At 35.2% G+C, this 16,223-nt stretch overlaps 1 protein-coding gene across 19 annotated transcripts in view; it reads left to right on the top strand.

Annotated features, from left to right (window-relative positions):
* KDM6A (lysine demethylase 6A) overlaps nt 1-16,223 on the top strand; it is a 159,549-nt gene that overhangs the window by 138,467 nt on the left and 4,859 nt on the right. For all 19 annotated transcript variants that reach the window (XR_011727337.1, XR_011727336.1, XM_071751540.1 and 16 more), the window contains 9 exons: nt 470-575; nt 1,292-1,497; nt 3,948-4,012; nt 4,116-4,190; nt 5,704-5,852; nt 6,847-6,961; nt 8,958-9,145; nt 10,387-10,528; nt 15,313-15,439. Coding sequence is in view for 17 of the 19 variants with exons in the window: in XM_071751540.1 (XP_071607641.1) it covers nt 470-575; nt 1,292-1,497; nt 3,948-4,012; nt 4,116-4,190; nt 5,704-5,852; nt 6,847-6,961; nt 8,958-9,145; nt 10,387-10,528; nt 15,313-15,439 (1,173 nt within the window). In the remaining 2 variants the exon portion in view is untranslated. The remainder of the gene's footprint in view (nt 1-469; nt 576-1,291; nt 1,498-3,947; nt 4,013-4,115; nt 4,191-5,703; nt 5,853-6,846; nt 6,962-8,957; nt 9,146-10,386; nt 10,529-15,312; nt 15,440-16,223) is intronic.

Consider the following 16,223-nt stretch of genomic DNA (forward strand, 5'->3'; position numbering starts at 1 on the left):
GAAAGAGATATCCGAGGTGCACAAAAGCCTAAGAAAATCAACTCAACCTTTATGGTTAAGGTGTGATGTACTGTGAGAATAGCTGTATACTTTATCTGTAGAATTAGCTTTTTTTGACTTCTGTAAAGAACGTTAGTATATTGTCTTGCTCTTCTGTAAATTAGAGAATGTGCAAGGCTACTGTCAGATAAAGAAATAAACTGCAGAAAGCCTGACTTGCAGAAGCCAAAGCAACCTGGGAATAATTTATGACAAGAAATAAATGTCAGTAACAAATTAGTTTCAGGAGTGAACTTTTAATATGAAAGAGATTGCATGGTGTAGCTGTTTATTCCCCACAGTGAAGGGAAGTGGAACACATTTATATCTTCTTTCTGTTGTTTCTCTTTTTTTAATTATTCTTTCTTACATTACAAATAAGGAGTCTTTAAGTTCATCTAGCATCTAATATTCCATTATAATTTTACAGTTGGAAAATAAACGAGATGCTTTCTTTCCACCTTTACATCAATTTTGTACAAATCCAAACAACCCTGTTACTGTAATACGTGGCCTTGCTGGAGCGCTTAAATTAGGTAAGTTTACTTTCTCTTGTGGTTTTTTTTTCCTTTGGAAAAAGATGTGTGTGTGTGTGTGTTAAAAAGACATCTCTCAGTTCTTAAAAGTGGATATTTTATTTTTATAATACTGTATTAGTCATATATAGTAAGTAATTAGGGTAATGTGTCATTTCTGAGTTTGCTACTGTTTCTAATCTTAATCATCATAATAAAAAAAAAATCCAGCTGATTTTGTCAAGCACAGAGAGGAGCTGAGCTGTGAATATGAGAGCTTGCAGACTGACTTTTTTTCTTATGAATACCATGGCTACATATCTTTGTGCTTAGATTTAATGATTGTAATCTATGTACAATATTTTGAACTCTGTAGATGGAAGAATTGTCATTGCTGGTAGGAGATGTGTTATATAATGGAAGTGCATTCATGAAACTATAGTCTGAAAAATAATGCATTGGTAATAGATTTAAACACTGAAGACTTGTTCACACGAGTCATGTAAAAAATTTCTTAGAATATAGTCTATGCAGTAACTGCCAGGTTTTTTCTAAGGTTCTATTGTGTGCAGAAAAGCTTTCTGAGTGTTAATTTTTAACCTACAGGTAGGCTGTGTTATGAAGTCTTAAGTGCAGGGGAGAATGCTGTAGTTTAAACCTTTAGATAATTTTTAAGTATTAATGTCTTCTTTTCTTGAATTTTAATTGATACCATTAATTTTATTCCTATTTATTAGATCTAGGACTCTTCTCTACTAAGACATTGGTAGAAGCAAATAATGAACACATAGTAGAAGTGAGGACACAACTACTGCAGCCAGCAGATGAAAACTGGGACCCGACTGGAACAAAGAAAATCTGGCGTTGTGAAAGCAGTAGGTCTCATACAACAATTGCTAAATATGCACAGTACCAGGCCTCCTCATTTCAGGAGTCTTTAAGGGTAAGTCCATTATTTAAGATGCAATTTACAAATTGTGTACATTTTCATTATCATGAAGAGCTCAGGTAGATTTAAAAATCTGTTTTGAATAGTGGGTCAAGTGGAATATAGGGTGTTCCTCACAAATACTTATTTTTCTTAACGTAAAATTGCCAATATATACTCTAAAAGGTTGATAACTTAAGCTTTCATATAATAATGTCAAAATTCATATTAAAATATTCAGAACTTAAGATCTTTTTTTAGATTTGCTTCTAACTTCATATACACTTTAAAATCAAATTTCTTTGTTTTTTATAGCATCCTGAATTGACTTAAATGTGGCTTATTACAAGTTTACATTCATACTTGGCTTTCAGCACAGCAGTTCAAAATATTAAAATAACAGGTTTTTTTTTTCCAGAAGAGTCACTGATGCTTTCTGCATTTGTTGTTGTTGGGTTCCAAACATGATAGTTGCTCTATAGTTTAGAAGTTGTTTAGCATATGAGACAGAGTAAAATGTTTGAAATGTTACTTTATTTCTGTTACTTTTAATACTTTTGCTGAATTAGTGAGCACATCCTTGGAATTTGTTACAGGCACTTCTCAGAGGCTTATGTTATCTGCTGTTATAAAAAGATGAGGCTAAGGGGGAGCTAAGACTAAAAAGATATTCTTGACCCATTGTTGATTAGAAAATAGGGAAAGCACCAGCGTGGGAAATTGGCTGTTGCGGTTTTAACTGCAGCTACACAGAAATAGCAATGGTTTCAGTAAGAAAGGAAAGAGAAGATCTAAGTTTAAACTCTGTGCATTAGAGAAAAGAAGAACTGAAGAAATGAATCAGTAGTTGAAGAAAAAAGAAGGGAATGTAGTTTCAAGATTTTGAGCAACAGTGATACAGGAAAAGAAATAAGTCCATTGGGAAGTGATGAGCAAATAATCAAGAGCTTGCCTTAATCATATCATAGAATCATAGAATCATAGAATCTTAGGGGTTGGAAGGGACCTCGAAAGATCATCTAGTCCAACCCCCCCTGCCAGAGCAGGGCCACCTAGAGTACATTGCCTAGGAACATGTCCATTAAATGGGATTTTTTCTTCTTAATGAATTTTCTACTTAATGAATTCGAGTAGAATCTCAGCTGAAGATATCTGGTGCCCCTTGAATAGTTGCACCAGTATTGTGTTCTTGTTCATCATTGCAGGGAGGCTGGAGAACATCATATATATAATGTTCCAGTGAAGTACATGTTCAGTAATGCACATAAGTGGTCATATACCAGCTTGTCAGCAGGAAAGCTTTATCTTTGGTTTTACACCAAGAAAGGAACTGCAGGATTTTCTGATTATTTTTTCCCCTCTGTTACAAATTGGTGTTGAAAACATGGCATATAAAATAATTTTTAGAATTACTGTTTTCATTTTCCCCTTGGAAATCAGAAAGATGTTTTAAGTGTGCCATAATACTGCTTTAACTTGTCCTTAGGTGACTTTTCACAGTGTTCAAATGAAAGCCTTGTTTCTTCTATCTACAGACACAGTCCTCTCTCTTGGCTTGCCCTCAGTGATCTTTTTTTATTCCTCCAACAACTATTGCGTTGCTTTTGTAGCATGTCTTGCAGTATTTGATAAATCCATCATCAATAGGTTCCTTTTTGTTTCTCTTTGTCTTTCATTCAAAGGATGAATAAGACTTTCTCAGGTACATCGAGCACTTTGAGATTTAACAACAATCCCATTCAAAGCCAGAGATCTTTGGATAGCCTCCAGGCAGTTCTTTCCTCCGTTTTGTCTTATTCTTTTTCCTTCTATGTCTGTATACTTTGCCAAAATAGAAGTCTTTGAAACAGAGTTTTGAGCCTGCTCTCCTAAAAAGATCAACTTACATCATGTAATATTGCTTAGATTTTTTCCACTAGTCATGGTCCTATCTGCTGCAGTGCTAAAATAGCATATGGCTATGAAAAATTCAGAAGATTTTATGTAATGGAATTCATAAAATTCATTTTATAAATATTAGTCATCCTAGATTCATATCAGGAAACCTGCTTGACTTTGAAAGAAGGTATATGTTCTAGTCTCAAAATGCTGGCAGTATTCTGTAAGACTGGAGATTCTACGTCACCAGCATAATGAAGCAAACCAACATACTCAGTTGCAACTGTCATGTAGGCTGGAAAAAGTGTTTGTAGCATAGACATAGTCTGCTGTCCTGGCCTAAGTTTCACCAGATTTGTCGTCATGAAGGATTTTTTGCAATGGCTTTTGACTAGTAACTATTTTTTTTTAATATTCATGTGAAATCTTATATACAGATATTTGAAAGATAGTACCAGCATCTTCAAACAAATGTATTTATATCTGTGAACATGTTATCACTTTCTACCTACATATTTTATTTATATTTTTACTTTTATTTATATATATATATGTGTGTGAACATTTCCACATTTGTATTTTTTTAGGAGGAAAATGAAAAGAAGAGTCACCACAAGGACCACTCAGATAATGAATCTACATCTTCTGATAAGTAAGTGTGGTATAATTGTAATAATTCTGTAGTTGGTTTTATGCTTGTTTTTTTAAAATCATTCCCATTTTCACATTCCCCTATTATATTTTTTTATTTGCAGCTCTGGGAGGAGGAGAAGAGGACCTTTTAAAACAATCAAGTTTGGGACCAACATTGACCTGTCAGATGACAAAAAGTAAGTAAATGGTAGTTTTTCCTACTCACAGTGGTATTCTACAGTGTGATACTCCTGGAAAACCAATGCGTTCTTCTCAGACATGAGACAGTCTGTTGATAAACCCAGTTCCAGTTGCACATCACATTTCCACAATTAAATTAGTTACCTAATGTCATCTTTTAACTGTTGTTAAGAGTCCTCACCCTAAAATCTCTTTTTAGGCTTTTTTTTTCCAGGATCTCCATTTTTCCAGAAATCAACATAAGCATCCACTGGAAACTGTTTTCTACTCCTCCATCTAATACTTTCCCCTTGTTTCATTCTGAGGCTTTAGATTGTTAGCTTACAACTTCAATTACTTCTGAACAATACCAAACTTTCAGTCTTACCACAGAAATTGTCAGACTAAAAGTTTTTTCATTTTTGTTTGTCTGGATTTTTGTTACTTTTTTTGTTTTCCTTTTGTTCCTATACTTATCTTTTTCCATACCTCTTGCTTCTCTATTCAGGATCAGGGTTCAAAGTAGTTAGTAAGGGCCAGACCAATGCTTACATATTTATAAGCCATGATGCCTCTGCCAGAAATGCCACAAAAAAAAGAAACTGAAAATCAAACAAAAAGAATAAAATGTGTATTCCTTAGACTACGTATCTTTCTGTGCGTAGATGAAGGGGATCAGTAAAACATCAGAATATATTAGAAATAATCTGAAAGCATTTTTTTGTCCAGTAATAATTTTTTATGTCATTCAGTTGGTCTAGATTTCCTTAAAAGATCAAGCATGTCTTGGCTGTCAGTGCCACGAGCCTCAGTACAAAAATGCTGATCTGTATCAGTCATGAGACGAGAGGAAAGGTTGTGGTGTTAGAAACTGGACCATAGTGTTTGCCTAAGTTGCTGAAGTTTTTTGTGGTGTGGTCACTGAAAGATCAATGTGTGTACATAAGTATATGATTAGAAATTGTTGGAAAATTTTAAATATTGATGTTGTTTTTTTCTAAGGAAAATTCCATTTGTAGATAAAAAATTTTTCCTAATAAACTGGCACTAAGAGTAAACTATTTTGAGATTTTAAATTAACCTGAGCATAAGTACCTCCAGGCTTTTATGGAATCAGATTTTGATGATTTTAATAGTTGTTGTAGGATCCCAGTTAGACACACAATTTTCTGATCTGCAGCCTCTTTTCTCTCAACTAGCCTGTCAGATTTGTGATTCATATTTGGAGATATTCTAAAATTAAAATTGTAACATAGATAACTGGTTAACATTACAGAGCTTCACACTTGTTTGAAGATCTGTGGTTTTCTTACTTCAAGTATTCAGTACTATTGTTTAAATTTCTGTAACTGTCAACTAAGGGTAGTGCATTGTCTCAGCTTCCCTCTTAAGAGATGTAAAGTTATATAGAAGTAGATTGTCTACTCTTCTATCTCCTGTGCTAACAATTTTATGAAAATGTTTATGTTTCTCAAACTCTTCTAAGAGTTTTAAGGATTCACAGTTTGTCGATTTGCTATTTTGCTGCAGGTGGAAGTTGCAACTCCATGAACTGACAAAACTTCCTGCTTTTGTACGTGTGGTATCAGCAGGAAATCTTCTAAGCCATGTTGGTCATACCATCCTGGGCATGAACACAGTGCAGTTGTACATGAAGGTTCCAGGAAGCAGAACACCAGGTGAGTAGATCTCTGTGTGTGGAAAAAAAACCAGGTTCTACTGTCATGTTGTTGATGTAACTGCACTGCAGATGTTCCATATCTTGCAGCATGCCTAAACATGATAAAATTGTACATATTCAGTATCTTTTAAATTCATTTTGTAACTAAATTCTGTGTGTACAAAGTACTCTGTTACCTTACAGTGGAAGTTTCTGGATTTCTGCAGCACCGACCTCTTACATGCAATATTCAGTTCTTTAAGGGGAAAAAGAGGATGAGTTTATTTACTTGGACAGTATTTGTTTTTTATATGCCTTGAAAGTTATAGCCTTCCAGAGTAGGTCTTGTGTAGACAGAGAAACCACTATACTTTTACTTTTTAGATTATTTATTGTCTGAGCATAGGACTCAACCTTGCATAAAGAATAGAGCTGTTTTAGGGCCCTGGACTGAATCTTAAGGAATCTGGAATAAATTTCAGGGGCTGTGTTATCTGAAGTACAACTTTAGATAATTCCATTAGGGGTTATGGCTAAGTTTTCCAACTGTCAAAAGAAGATAAAATACTGGCATTTCCACATCGATTTTGAAAGCTCTTTGGGACAGATTTTCTTACTACTTGTCTATTCAGTGCTTTAAGTCATGAAGTTTTGCTCCTGACTGAGACCATCAAGACCTTTCATAAAGCACAAAATCTAAGCTTTAGAATCTTGAAGCATTTTATTTCTACAAAAAGGGGACTGCTGAAGTGTTGGTCAGATAAGCAAGATTGTCAGTTCCAGATTTTCATTTTCCACAAACCTAGCAAAAGCAGAATTCTCCTGTCCGTTTAACTACATTTCTTAACATTGTAAAGCACCTAAGTAGTGTGTGTAAGTATCATACAAACATATTTACAGATACTTAAAACTACTGTATAGGAGGTTTTAGTAATTATATCTTTGCGTTTTCATAGAATTATTTTGATAGATCAGCTTTACATAAAGTTCTTTTGTTTTTCTCTAAATTTCAGGTCATCAAGAAAATAACAACTTTTGTTCAGTAAATATAAATATTGGTCCAGGTGACTGTGAATGGTTTGTTGTCCCTGAGAGCTACTGGGGTGTCATGAATGACTTCTGTGAAAAGTAAGCTGTTTGTCTCTATTTTTATCTGGTTCTCTGCACCTTTCTCAGACCTAGTGGGGGGAAATTTCTGAGGCTTTGTAAGAATGTTATTTTACACGTTTTCCATGTCGTCAGAAAAGTAATTTCAAACCAAAATACAGAAACTAGAATCTGTACAAAATTTGACATTGTACAGTGTAGAGGAACTTGGGTTGCTTTTGATGGCTTTGCTCTTAAAACTTAACATGGGAATGATGCAAACACAAAAAAGTGAGAGATTGGTAGCAGCAAATGCTCATCTAGGTTCAAGATTCAAATTTATACTACATTAAAACATTAATGAGGTTCAGCAGTTTAGTGTAAGAATAGGCTGTCTGCTACCAATGTGTATTATGTATCATCAGTCCAGTTTTAGTAGCACTAACATTTCTACATCAGAAAAACCATCATAGTTTTTGCTGCTTACCTGGCCACTCTACTGTGCATATTAAGGCTGACATCTACCATTACCAAATTATGATGTTTTTCTAATAGTTTCTAGGCCTATTGTAGTGGAGTCACAGAAGAAAGTTGGGGGGTAGGAATTGGGGGTGTGTTTTGCTTTTTTTTTTAGGAGTCACAGAATGAAGGATTTCCCTGGTGATGTATGCTGCTAATCTTTATTATTGAGTAGTGTGCATATTGTACACAAGCAATTACAGTCATTGGTGTTTCGGCATATTTTATTGCAGCATCTAGCATTCAGCCCCCAGGAGGTGTTGCTTTGCATACACTTACATGTTTGTAGCCTGCTGGAAAAGTTGAGGTACACTGACAGGTGGGGAAGTATTCAGCCAGCTCTAAGGCTGGCTTTCTATGTTGTGTCTTGTGTCCAGTGGATGCCTTGAAAGCAAACAAAACAACAAAACCCTTCCCCACCAAAAAAACCCCAACAACAAACAAACAAACAAGAGGAGCAATTACTTACCATAAACTTTGATAGTGTTCAAGAGGTAGCCTCTGGAAATGATCATGTAGGAGGCTTCTTTTTTTTGTTATTATCCTGTCCAGTTTAAACTGGACTCAACTGTTGAGTTTTCTTTAGAATTTACGCAGAGTTCTGCAAATTCATTTCAGTGTCACTGTAACCCCTTACCTGCCTGTGTACTCACAGCTGTTCTTTATTTAATCCACCTTTGCAAAGATTACCCATCTCAAAATTCCTACTCCACTGATGCAGTGTCTGTGATGACAATGTGCCTTTTGCCTCCATGACACTGTCCTCCTGAGAGTGGCAGAGAAACTAAAATGTTGGTAACCTCATGAAATATATAGAGTGCCTGACAGAGACACCAAATTGTCTTTGAAAATGATGAATTGTAAATGGACTCTCACATTGCAGAATAAAATTGGTATGAGGATGGGTAAGAAGTATTTTATTTTGCACACTCATAGTGGATGAGGTGTGGCTCAGGAAATCTGCATGGAGGTCTTTTTTCATGCTTCTCAGGAGGGTCAGCATTTCTTGGCTGAATATGGCACAGATCTGTGCATTACAGTTGAGGTGATGCCAACAGGTTGCTTGCTGTGTGGATGCACTTCACATACATACATTGACAGTACAAATGCGTGGTTGGTGTTACTCAAAACAGAAGGCATTCTTAAGAGCTGGCACAGTCTGTAAATAAAATCAGTCACTGGTTTAAAAAGCAGCATTGGGCACCAGTGTCACTAGATTTGACTGAGTATTTCTCTACTTTTTCACTACTAAGATTCTGTAAATTTACAGGAAAATAGAACAGAAATGGAAGCCATAAACTGACTTTACATAGACAGGCAGATGTATTGCTGGATATGAAATGTGGAATTAGGATCAGGAATTTTAAGAAACTTTACTTTTGATTAGTGCTCTTGGATCCCTGATTAGATGCAGAAAGCACGTGTCATGATGATCAGTTTCTCCAGGTCATTTTGTTGAGGTATCAACTACTGTGTCTGCTGATAAATGCTGAAGACTTTATTTTTCGTATTGTTTCAGGAATAATATGAATTTCCTAATGGGATCTTGGTGGCCAAACTTGGAAGATTTGTATGAAGCCAATGTCCCAGTTTATAGGTTTATTCAAAGACCAGGGGATTTGGTGTGGATAAATGCGGGCACAGTACATTGGGTTCAGGCTATCGGTTGGTGCAACAACATTGCATGGAATGTTGGCCCTCTTACAGGTATGGTTGAATAGTGCCCCTGCTGAACTGTGTCATTAGGTTATATTACATTGTATATGCCATAGAGCCTTCCATTTTTTACAGATTTCCCGCTCTTTACTAGATAAAAAGCACAAATGCACTGCATTTTAAAATATTAGTAGTTGAAGCCTTAAATAATGCTGCTGGAATCAAAGGTAGCAAGAGCCTTTGCACTCATCCATTTAATGGATGTGTGAAAAATACAACTTTGGAGCAAACATTAGCAGAATAAAATGTTTAGTTGAATTTATACACTCTGTCTTCTAGGCCATTTCTCCAAAAACTGTTTCTCCAAAAATATTTTCTACTTAGCAGACTGAACTATAGCTTGTGTACAAGTTGAGGACTTCTCCTGTCTACCTTTTCTGGGACAACTGATAGCTAATTGCTGTTCAGAGAAAGCATCAGGAAGTGCAAGCAGTTGTAAAATTTTGTTCACAGAAGAATACTATGTTTTTCAGACCTATCGTTCTAGAAATTTTTAACTTTGAACCATGGTCTTGAAAAGTTTTTAGGTATTAGAATAGAAGGAAGTTTCATAGCTAAAATTAGAATCTGTCAGGCATTTGAACTGTACTTCCAAAAATCTCCTGTTTCCTTAAATAGTTTAAGGTAAGTCTTGATTTCATTATGGTGCAGTAAACGGTATGGCTGTATATACATATTGCATGATTGACTGATGCAGAGCTCACATGTTCAGTCACAGTGAATTTTCTAAAATGTTTTTTAAAAAAGGGAGGGGTGAGTAGGCTGCTTAATGAAAAAGTCTGACTCACTACAACAAATCTCTCAAGGTACCGTCTTCCTTTACAAGACAAATTATATACCATATCATTGTAAAATTATAATTAGTGAGCAGAGTAAGATGCAGTCGTTTAGATTGTTGGGTTTTTTTCTAAATGTGAATTACTGGAAAATTTATTAAGGAACCCTTTTTGAAATACTGGTATCTCTCCACCATTGAAATTGAACATTTGTCAGTAACTTATTGTCACAGAGAGTTGTTGCTGTTCTGGTATTGTGCATTCTTTTAGCATTATAAAGACACTTTTTGTAAGAAATTTTGTAGAATTCAGGTATAGTTAAAGTGAACGGATAATTGCAAATTAAGTTTAATCTAATCCTAAAATCCTAATTTATTATAATAAAATTATTTTGGCACCATGTGATACCTGTGTCTTAACTTGACTAATTGTTTCTGTCATTTTGGTTTTGTGTAGCCTGTCAATATAAATTGGCAGTGGAACGGTACGAATGGAACAAACTGCAGAGCGTGAAGTCCATAGTACCCATGGTCCATCTTTCATGGAATATGGCTCGAAATATCAAGGTCTCAGATCCAAAGCTGTTTGAAATGATAAAGTAAGTTTTACTTCTTTGAAAATTAACTGTACCCATTTCCTCTTCAAGCATAAAACAACAGTTGATTTCTAAGGAATCCTTTAAAAGAGTTTTTCATTCCTGAGAATCAAGCCAAAAATATTTTCTATTCTGTTAGAATTAATTTATAGATACTATTCATTTTATTACATTGTATTTGATGTTACAGTGGCATAGCTTTAGAATTATCTAGTTATCTTTTTTGTTAAATACACCATAGATTAAATAGAAAAGTTTACAGAAACAGTTGACTTACATGACAAAAGCTGTTCAGAGTATGTACCATAAAAATAACAAAATCAGGTCATTAACCCAAATACTAAAATTAGAAACTTTAGTCGTTTTTAGAGCAAAGTTAAACCTCATTTTACATTTCTAGAACTTCTAGTTAGTGCTCACACTCTGTCATTTGGAGATCAAATATAAATGTTTTAAACAAAGGCAAGTAGGAAAGTCTCCTTCCCTCTGCTATTTCTTCTGAACAATTAAGTAATTGATGTGTAAAATTAATAGAGCGTAGTGTAATTTCTCATACGCGTATTCCAAAATGCAGGAATATTCCAGGCTCGGTGCATCTTTGGTAATTTTCTTTAATGAGTTCAACTTCAAGCAAATATAAATTATACAGCAGCACCATTATACCTAGGTTGAGGAATGAATGGACATTTCAGCATATATTTTAGGCTTCTGCTAAAGGAAGCGAGGGAACAAATTCCAAAGCAGATGACTCTCATCAGAATACTCTGGGAGCAGCACTCTGTTCTCCTTTAGCCTACCAAAGGATCTTCTAGATTCATCACTTACTCTTTTGAACAGTCTGGATTTACAAGCACTGAATCCTTTTTATAATTTGCCTCAAAAGGGACCTTTAATAAATGGCTGGGTTAACTTGCAAAAAAAGGGCAAAGAGAAAGGATTTCTGTTCTTTCCCCTCAGTAGGGTCTCAAGGTCTCTCTGAATGAGAGGCCTTTTTGCAGTAGGACTTTAATTTAGGCATAACATCTGTTACAGAATGGTGGAGTTGGGTAAATGTTAACTTTGTAAGGACCGAGAATGTTGGAAGTGGAAGACAAGGAGGAAGGTTTGTAGTCACTGTAAAGCTAGATTTTCTAATAGCATTTATGTGTGGATATTTTCTTAAAGCTAGTTACTAATATCCAGGGTAAAGAAATTCTTTGCTAAAGGCTTGACAGTCCCTTCAATTAAGCTATTAGTGTTGGTAGTCAGGATTCCAGCTGTCATAAAAGAGAGCAGAGAACTTCCAGTTTACTTTGATTAAGCCCTCCACTCAAGTTAGTTTTCAACCAAATCCCAAGTTTCATACTGTGTGCAGAAGGGAAGAAAGTCCAGTGATAAATTCTGGTTTCCAGCATTAATTAGCAATAACATAAGATAACTCACCATTGTGGTCACTTCTATAGTTAGGATATAGTTGTTCCTAGAAATAGGTGTTACCAGAATTAACAGTCCTATATGTGTCTGTGTCTTTGTAAGCCTCTTGGAAATGCAGATACCTCCATGAATCTCCTTAGGACAAGAAGACAGTTGCATAATTTTCCTGTGGACTGCCTGTCTGCAGGAAAATAGCATCAGCTGGCAAACAGCTGTTACCCACTACTCCTGGATTTTATTATGTACAAATTACAGACAACTGTGTGCTTATATATGTGTGAGAGAGTATACGTGTGTATAAAAAAGCACTTGAGAAATAGTGATTTCTGATACAGCTACTTAAAAGTTCAACTTGTACAGCTGATTTTTCATTTGTCATCAGGGAAAAAAATGTGTCACTGACACAGCTGTCATCTTTCTGCCAAAATGTAGATCAATTGCACATAGAAGATACCTGAAGTTTTTAGGTGGTTTGACTTCTGTCTCTGAGGTGTCTTAGGTACGAGAATAGTGTAAAATAATAGCTCTTGGAAAATGCTAAAGAATAGTTTGTCATTCCAGTTTGAAAGATAATTATGTCTTACTAGGTTATGCGGGAGTAACCATTACATAGGCATAAAACTAAAATTTAATCACACATATAAGTATTGGAAACCAGATTAATGATGAAGTGAAATAGAACTTCATTAGGGGAAAAATACAAGAAAAATTTGTTTTGGAAGACTTCTGAAGCCTCTTTATGTTTTTAGTGAACATGCATCACAGTGCTGAATTCCTAGATAAAAGACAAAGACCCAAAACTGAAGCTTTCTTATGAAATCTTTTATGACGGTTTGATATTAACAGTGGAATCATGAGCAAGAACACAGGCTGACAGAATAATTTAAAACTTCACCATCAAGAAGAGAAAAATTAACTCCTAACCTCTTAGATGTGTGGTAGAATGGCTTCTACAAATTCATCTGAGGAAGAGAAGAATTTTAGACATAGTGGGAGCATAGTAATAAAGGCTTAAAAAATTAATTCAGAAGTAGCTGAAATGCCAAGTTCTTATACAAAAAAAGTTTTAGAAACCTAGAAGAACATGGAAGAAGTGATTTTGCACAAAATCATATAGCCAAATAAAACACATTTGGTATCAGTAGGAAAGATATATACTGAAAGATACAAAGAGGTCAGTTTTGCATTGCCATTGAGATGGTCTCCACACCTTGAAAAGTTTTACTGGGTATGTGAATAATCAAGCAGGTTTTCACTGCCCTCATTAGAATAAATCAGGACAATGTCCATTTTAGATTTTTCTTCTCTTAAATATTTGAACTTGACTTGACATGATTTACTCATACTCATTATACCAAACTTGTAAAGAACTGGAGAGAGTGATGGTCAAGATTCTCTTTTTAGCTACATTCTTACTGTATAATAATACAAGCAAGCCTACAGAACTAAAAGCTGATACAGTTTACTTTGACATTGTGACTCTGCTCTAGATACTTATTTGGCTTTCTTTAGGCTTCCTGTACTTGAGGAAATTGTGTTGCATTTCAAAGTGGCAGTTTGTATGCTTTCTCCCATTCTTTGACAGCATGAATAGTTCACACTTACATTTTCAAGTGCCATTGCTGGGATCTGAGTTTTATCCAAGAAGGGAGAATTCACCTTCTACTTTGACTCTTTACTTTGATTGCAAATTCAGCAAACATTGCAGTGGTGTTTTATGTGGGTTAGCTATATTTTGGGCAATTCTTTCTTCACAACTGTAACACTAGAGAACTCTTTGAAAATAACACTTTGAAAATTCTTTGGAAGTCAGCAGTGAAAAACAACGGTGGCAAGCACACAACGGTGTGCAGATGTGCTTCCAGTTGTTCTTTGGCATATCCAAAGACTTTTCCAGTTAACAGCACATGAGAAGAATGGTACCTTTTACTTCTATTTTTATTTTTATTTAAAATCTGCATAAAAGAATGCTATACCAAAGTTACTTAACTTGTCAGAAGGCCCAGCACTGTCACATTCAGTTAGCCATAGCATCCTAAGTCCCATTAACATCAAACTTTCAAAGTGTTGAAGGAGTTATACCTGAATGAGCTGTTTGGCTTCCTTGAAATTCAGTGTATAAAAATACAGTGATTAACATAGAAACACAATTTCAGTTTTGCGTTATTCTTAGAGTGATGGTATTAATGAAGCCATAGACTTGTTTTGAGTGACAGGGAACAGTCAGAGTGTAAATTGCCAGGAGAGTGTCTCAAAGTAAGCCCAAGATTCTATTAACTACTTGGAAACACATGAGAGAAACATTGGGGGAAAACAAACAAGCAAACAAACAAACAAACAAAAAAACCCCAACACAGAACATATATATTACATGTTTAAGGCTTCAAAATAGGAGAAGGATCAAGTTGGAAACATGTTGATAGAACTCTTGAGCCCTTTGTTTTCTGTCCAATGTTTATTCTTCTTACATATTTTCAATCTTCTGCATCTGATGATCATGTAATGTAATCACCCACAGGAGGAGAAAATGAAAGGCTGCAAAGGCTGCAGCTCAGGTAAAGAGGATAGCTGAGAGCTAAAAATTAATGTAAGAAACATTGTAATTTAGATATCTGGTGCCCCATTTTGCAAACTTTTTTAAGAGAACATGTGTAGCTCATATAATGATAGAAAACAAATTAGATTTTTCTAGTACAGAAGGGAACTCTATAAAATTGTGAAGGAAAAGTTATTTCTTTTTTTTAATCCTTTACAGAATTATGGCAGGCAAGTGTTTAATTTTTTTTTTCAGTGTTAGTTTTTTTCTTGTGAAAGGCCACTTACTGATAGATTTTATTTCCACTGTGTACAGAGTGATTCCTGTCAGAACTTTGGTTTTCAGTTTAATTGAAATTTTAGGAGTGTTGAGGAAGTATGAGGGTTTCTAGAATGTTAGTTAAAAACAGTTCTTTGGATAGGCTGTAATAATTAATACAAAATGTAAACAGTTATTTTGAATTTGGCAGGCCAAACTAATTTCTTGCTGACAAACTCGTCATTCAAAATAAAACACATTAGTTGCTTTTTAAAACACATTGTTTTATTGTGCTGAAAAGATCATTCATGTCTTCCAGTCAAAAATGGAGGATATAGCCTGTTTGCAGACCAGGTTGCAGTACTGAAGTGGAACAAATCTACAGAAAGGTCCATAGGCATGTAGTCTGACTTCTGTGTAAGTTGTGAGTTCAGTGGTTCTTATTAGCCAGTGGTTTCTGAAATCCCAGAGGAAAAGGAAACTTGAGGTTATTGTAGAGTCTCTGAGGACATTTAAGCCTTGCTTGAATTTTGCTGTATAGTTGAATATGAACGGAATATCCACCTGATTTTGTTTGCAGGTACTGCCTGTTAAGAACTCTCAAACAGTGTCAGACACTGAGGGAAGCTCTGATTGCTGCAGGAAAAGAGATTGTCTGGCACGGGCGAGCAAAGGACGAGCCAGCTCATTACTGTAGCATTTGTGAGGTCAGTAAAAGTCCGTGTTTGGCTTCTGTGCTACTGTCATATTTGTTTAAATGTTGTGCTGTCTTTTGTTGTTGCTGTTTTAAATTTTAAGTTGCAGTATCTACTTTATGCTACAAGCACCTATATGTGAGGCAGTACTGTCTTCAAAGGATTTATCAAGCTGTTTTTCTAGATGTAGGCTGTGTTTTGCTACAGTATCTTCCACAGTTCCTTCCACAGCATTGTTATTCACCAGGTCGATTTTCAATTCTCAGTTATTACAGAAAGTTGTTATCCCTTCCTGCAAATAACTTGATCTGCTGAGCTTCGTTTTAGAGGTGTATCTGTCTTCATTTCAGAAGTCAACAACAGTTCTAAAAGAGAGAAAATGTACATACATTTTCTTCACAGGACTTACCTTTTGTTGAAATTTTTTATTCTACTTTCTGTTAAAGTATTCTTTAAAGTATCGGATAATAGTTTTCATGCAGGTTACAGGAAAAGAAAATCCCCTCCTGGAAATCAGTTCCTAGTCATCTTCTAACTGAGCCTCTTGGGCTAGAGGAGCATGTGACTGAGTAGTAAAGAAATAAATCACAAACTTCTTCTGCAGACAGATGTGAAAAAGGAAAATTATGTATCATTGTTATAAATCTTACTGAGTAACCCCTATTCAGCGTATGAATCCTGCTTTGTCAATACTGACTGAAAGTTTTCCCATAGCTCTGTTCACACAGACACTCTAAGTGTAATATTCATGGTTTTACAATATTTCACTTCCCTGCATGAGCCTTTGGAGGATACA

This window comes from Heliangelus exortis, chromosome 1 (assembly GCF_036169615.1).
Source record: "Heliangelus exortis chromosome 1, bHelExo1.hap1, whole genome shotgun sequence".
Lineage (NCBI taxonomy): Eukaryota > Metazoa > Chordata > Aves > Apodiformes > Trochilidae > Heliangelus > Heliangelus exortis.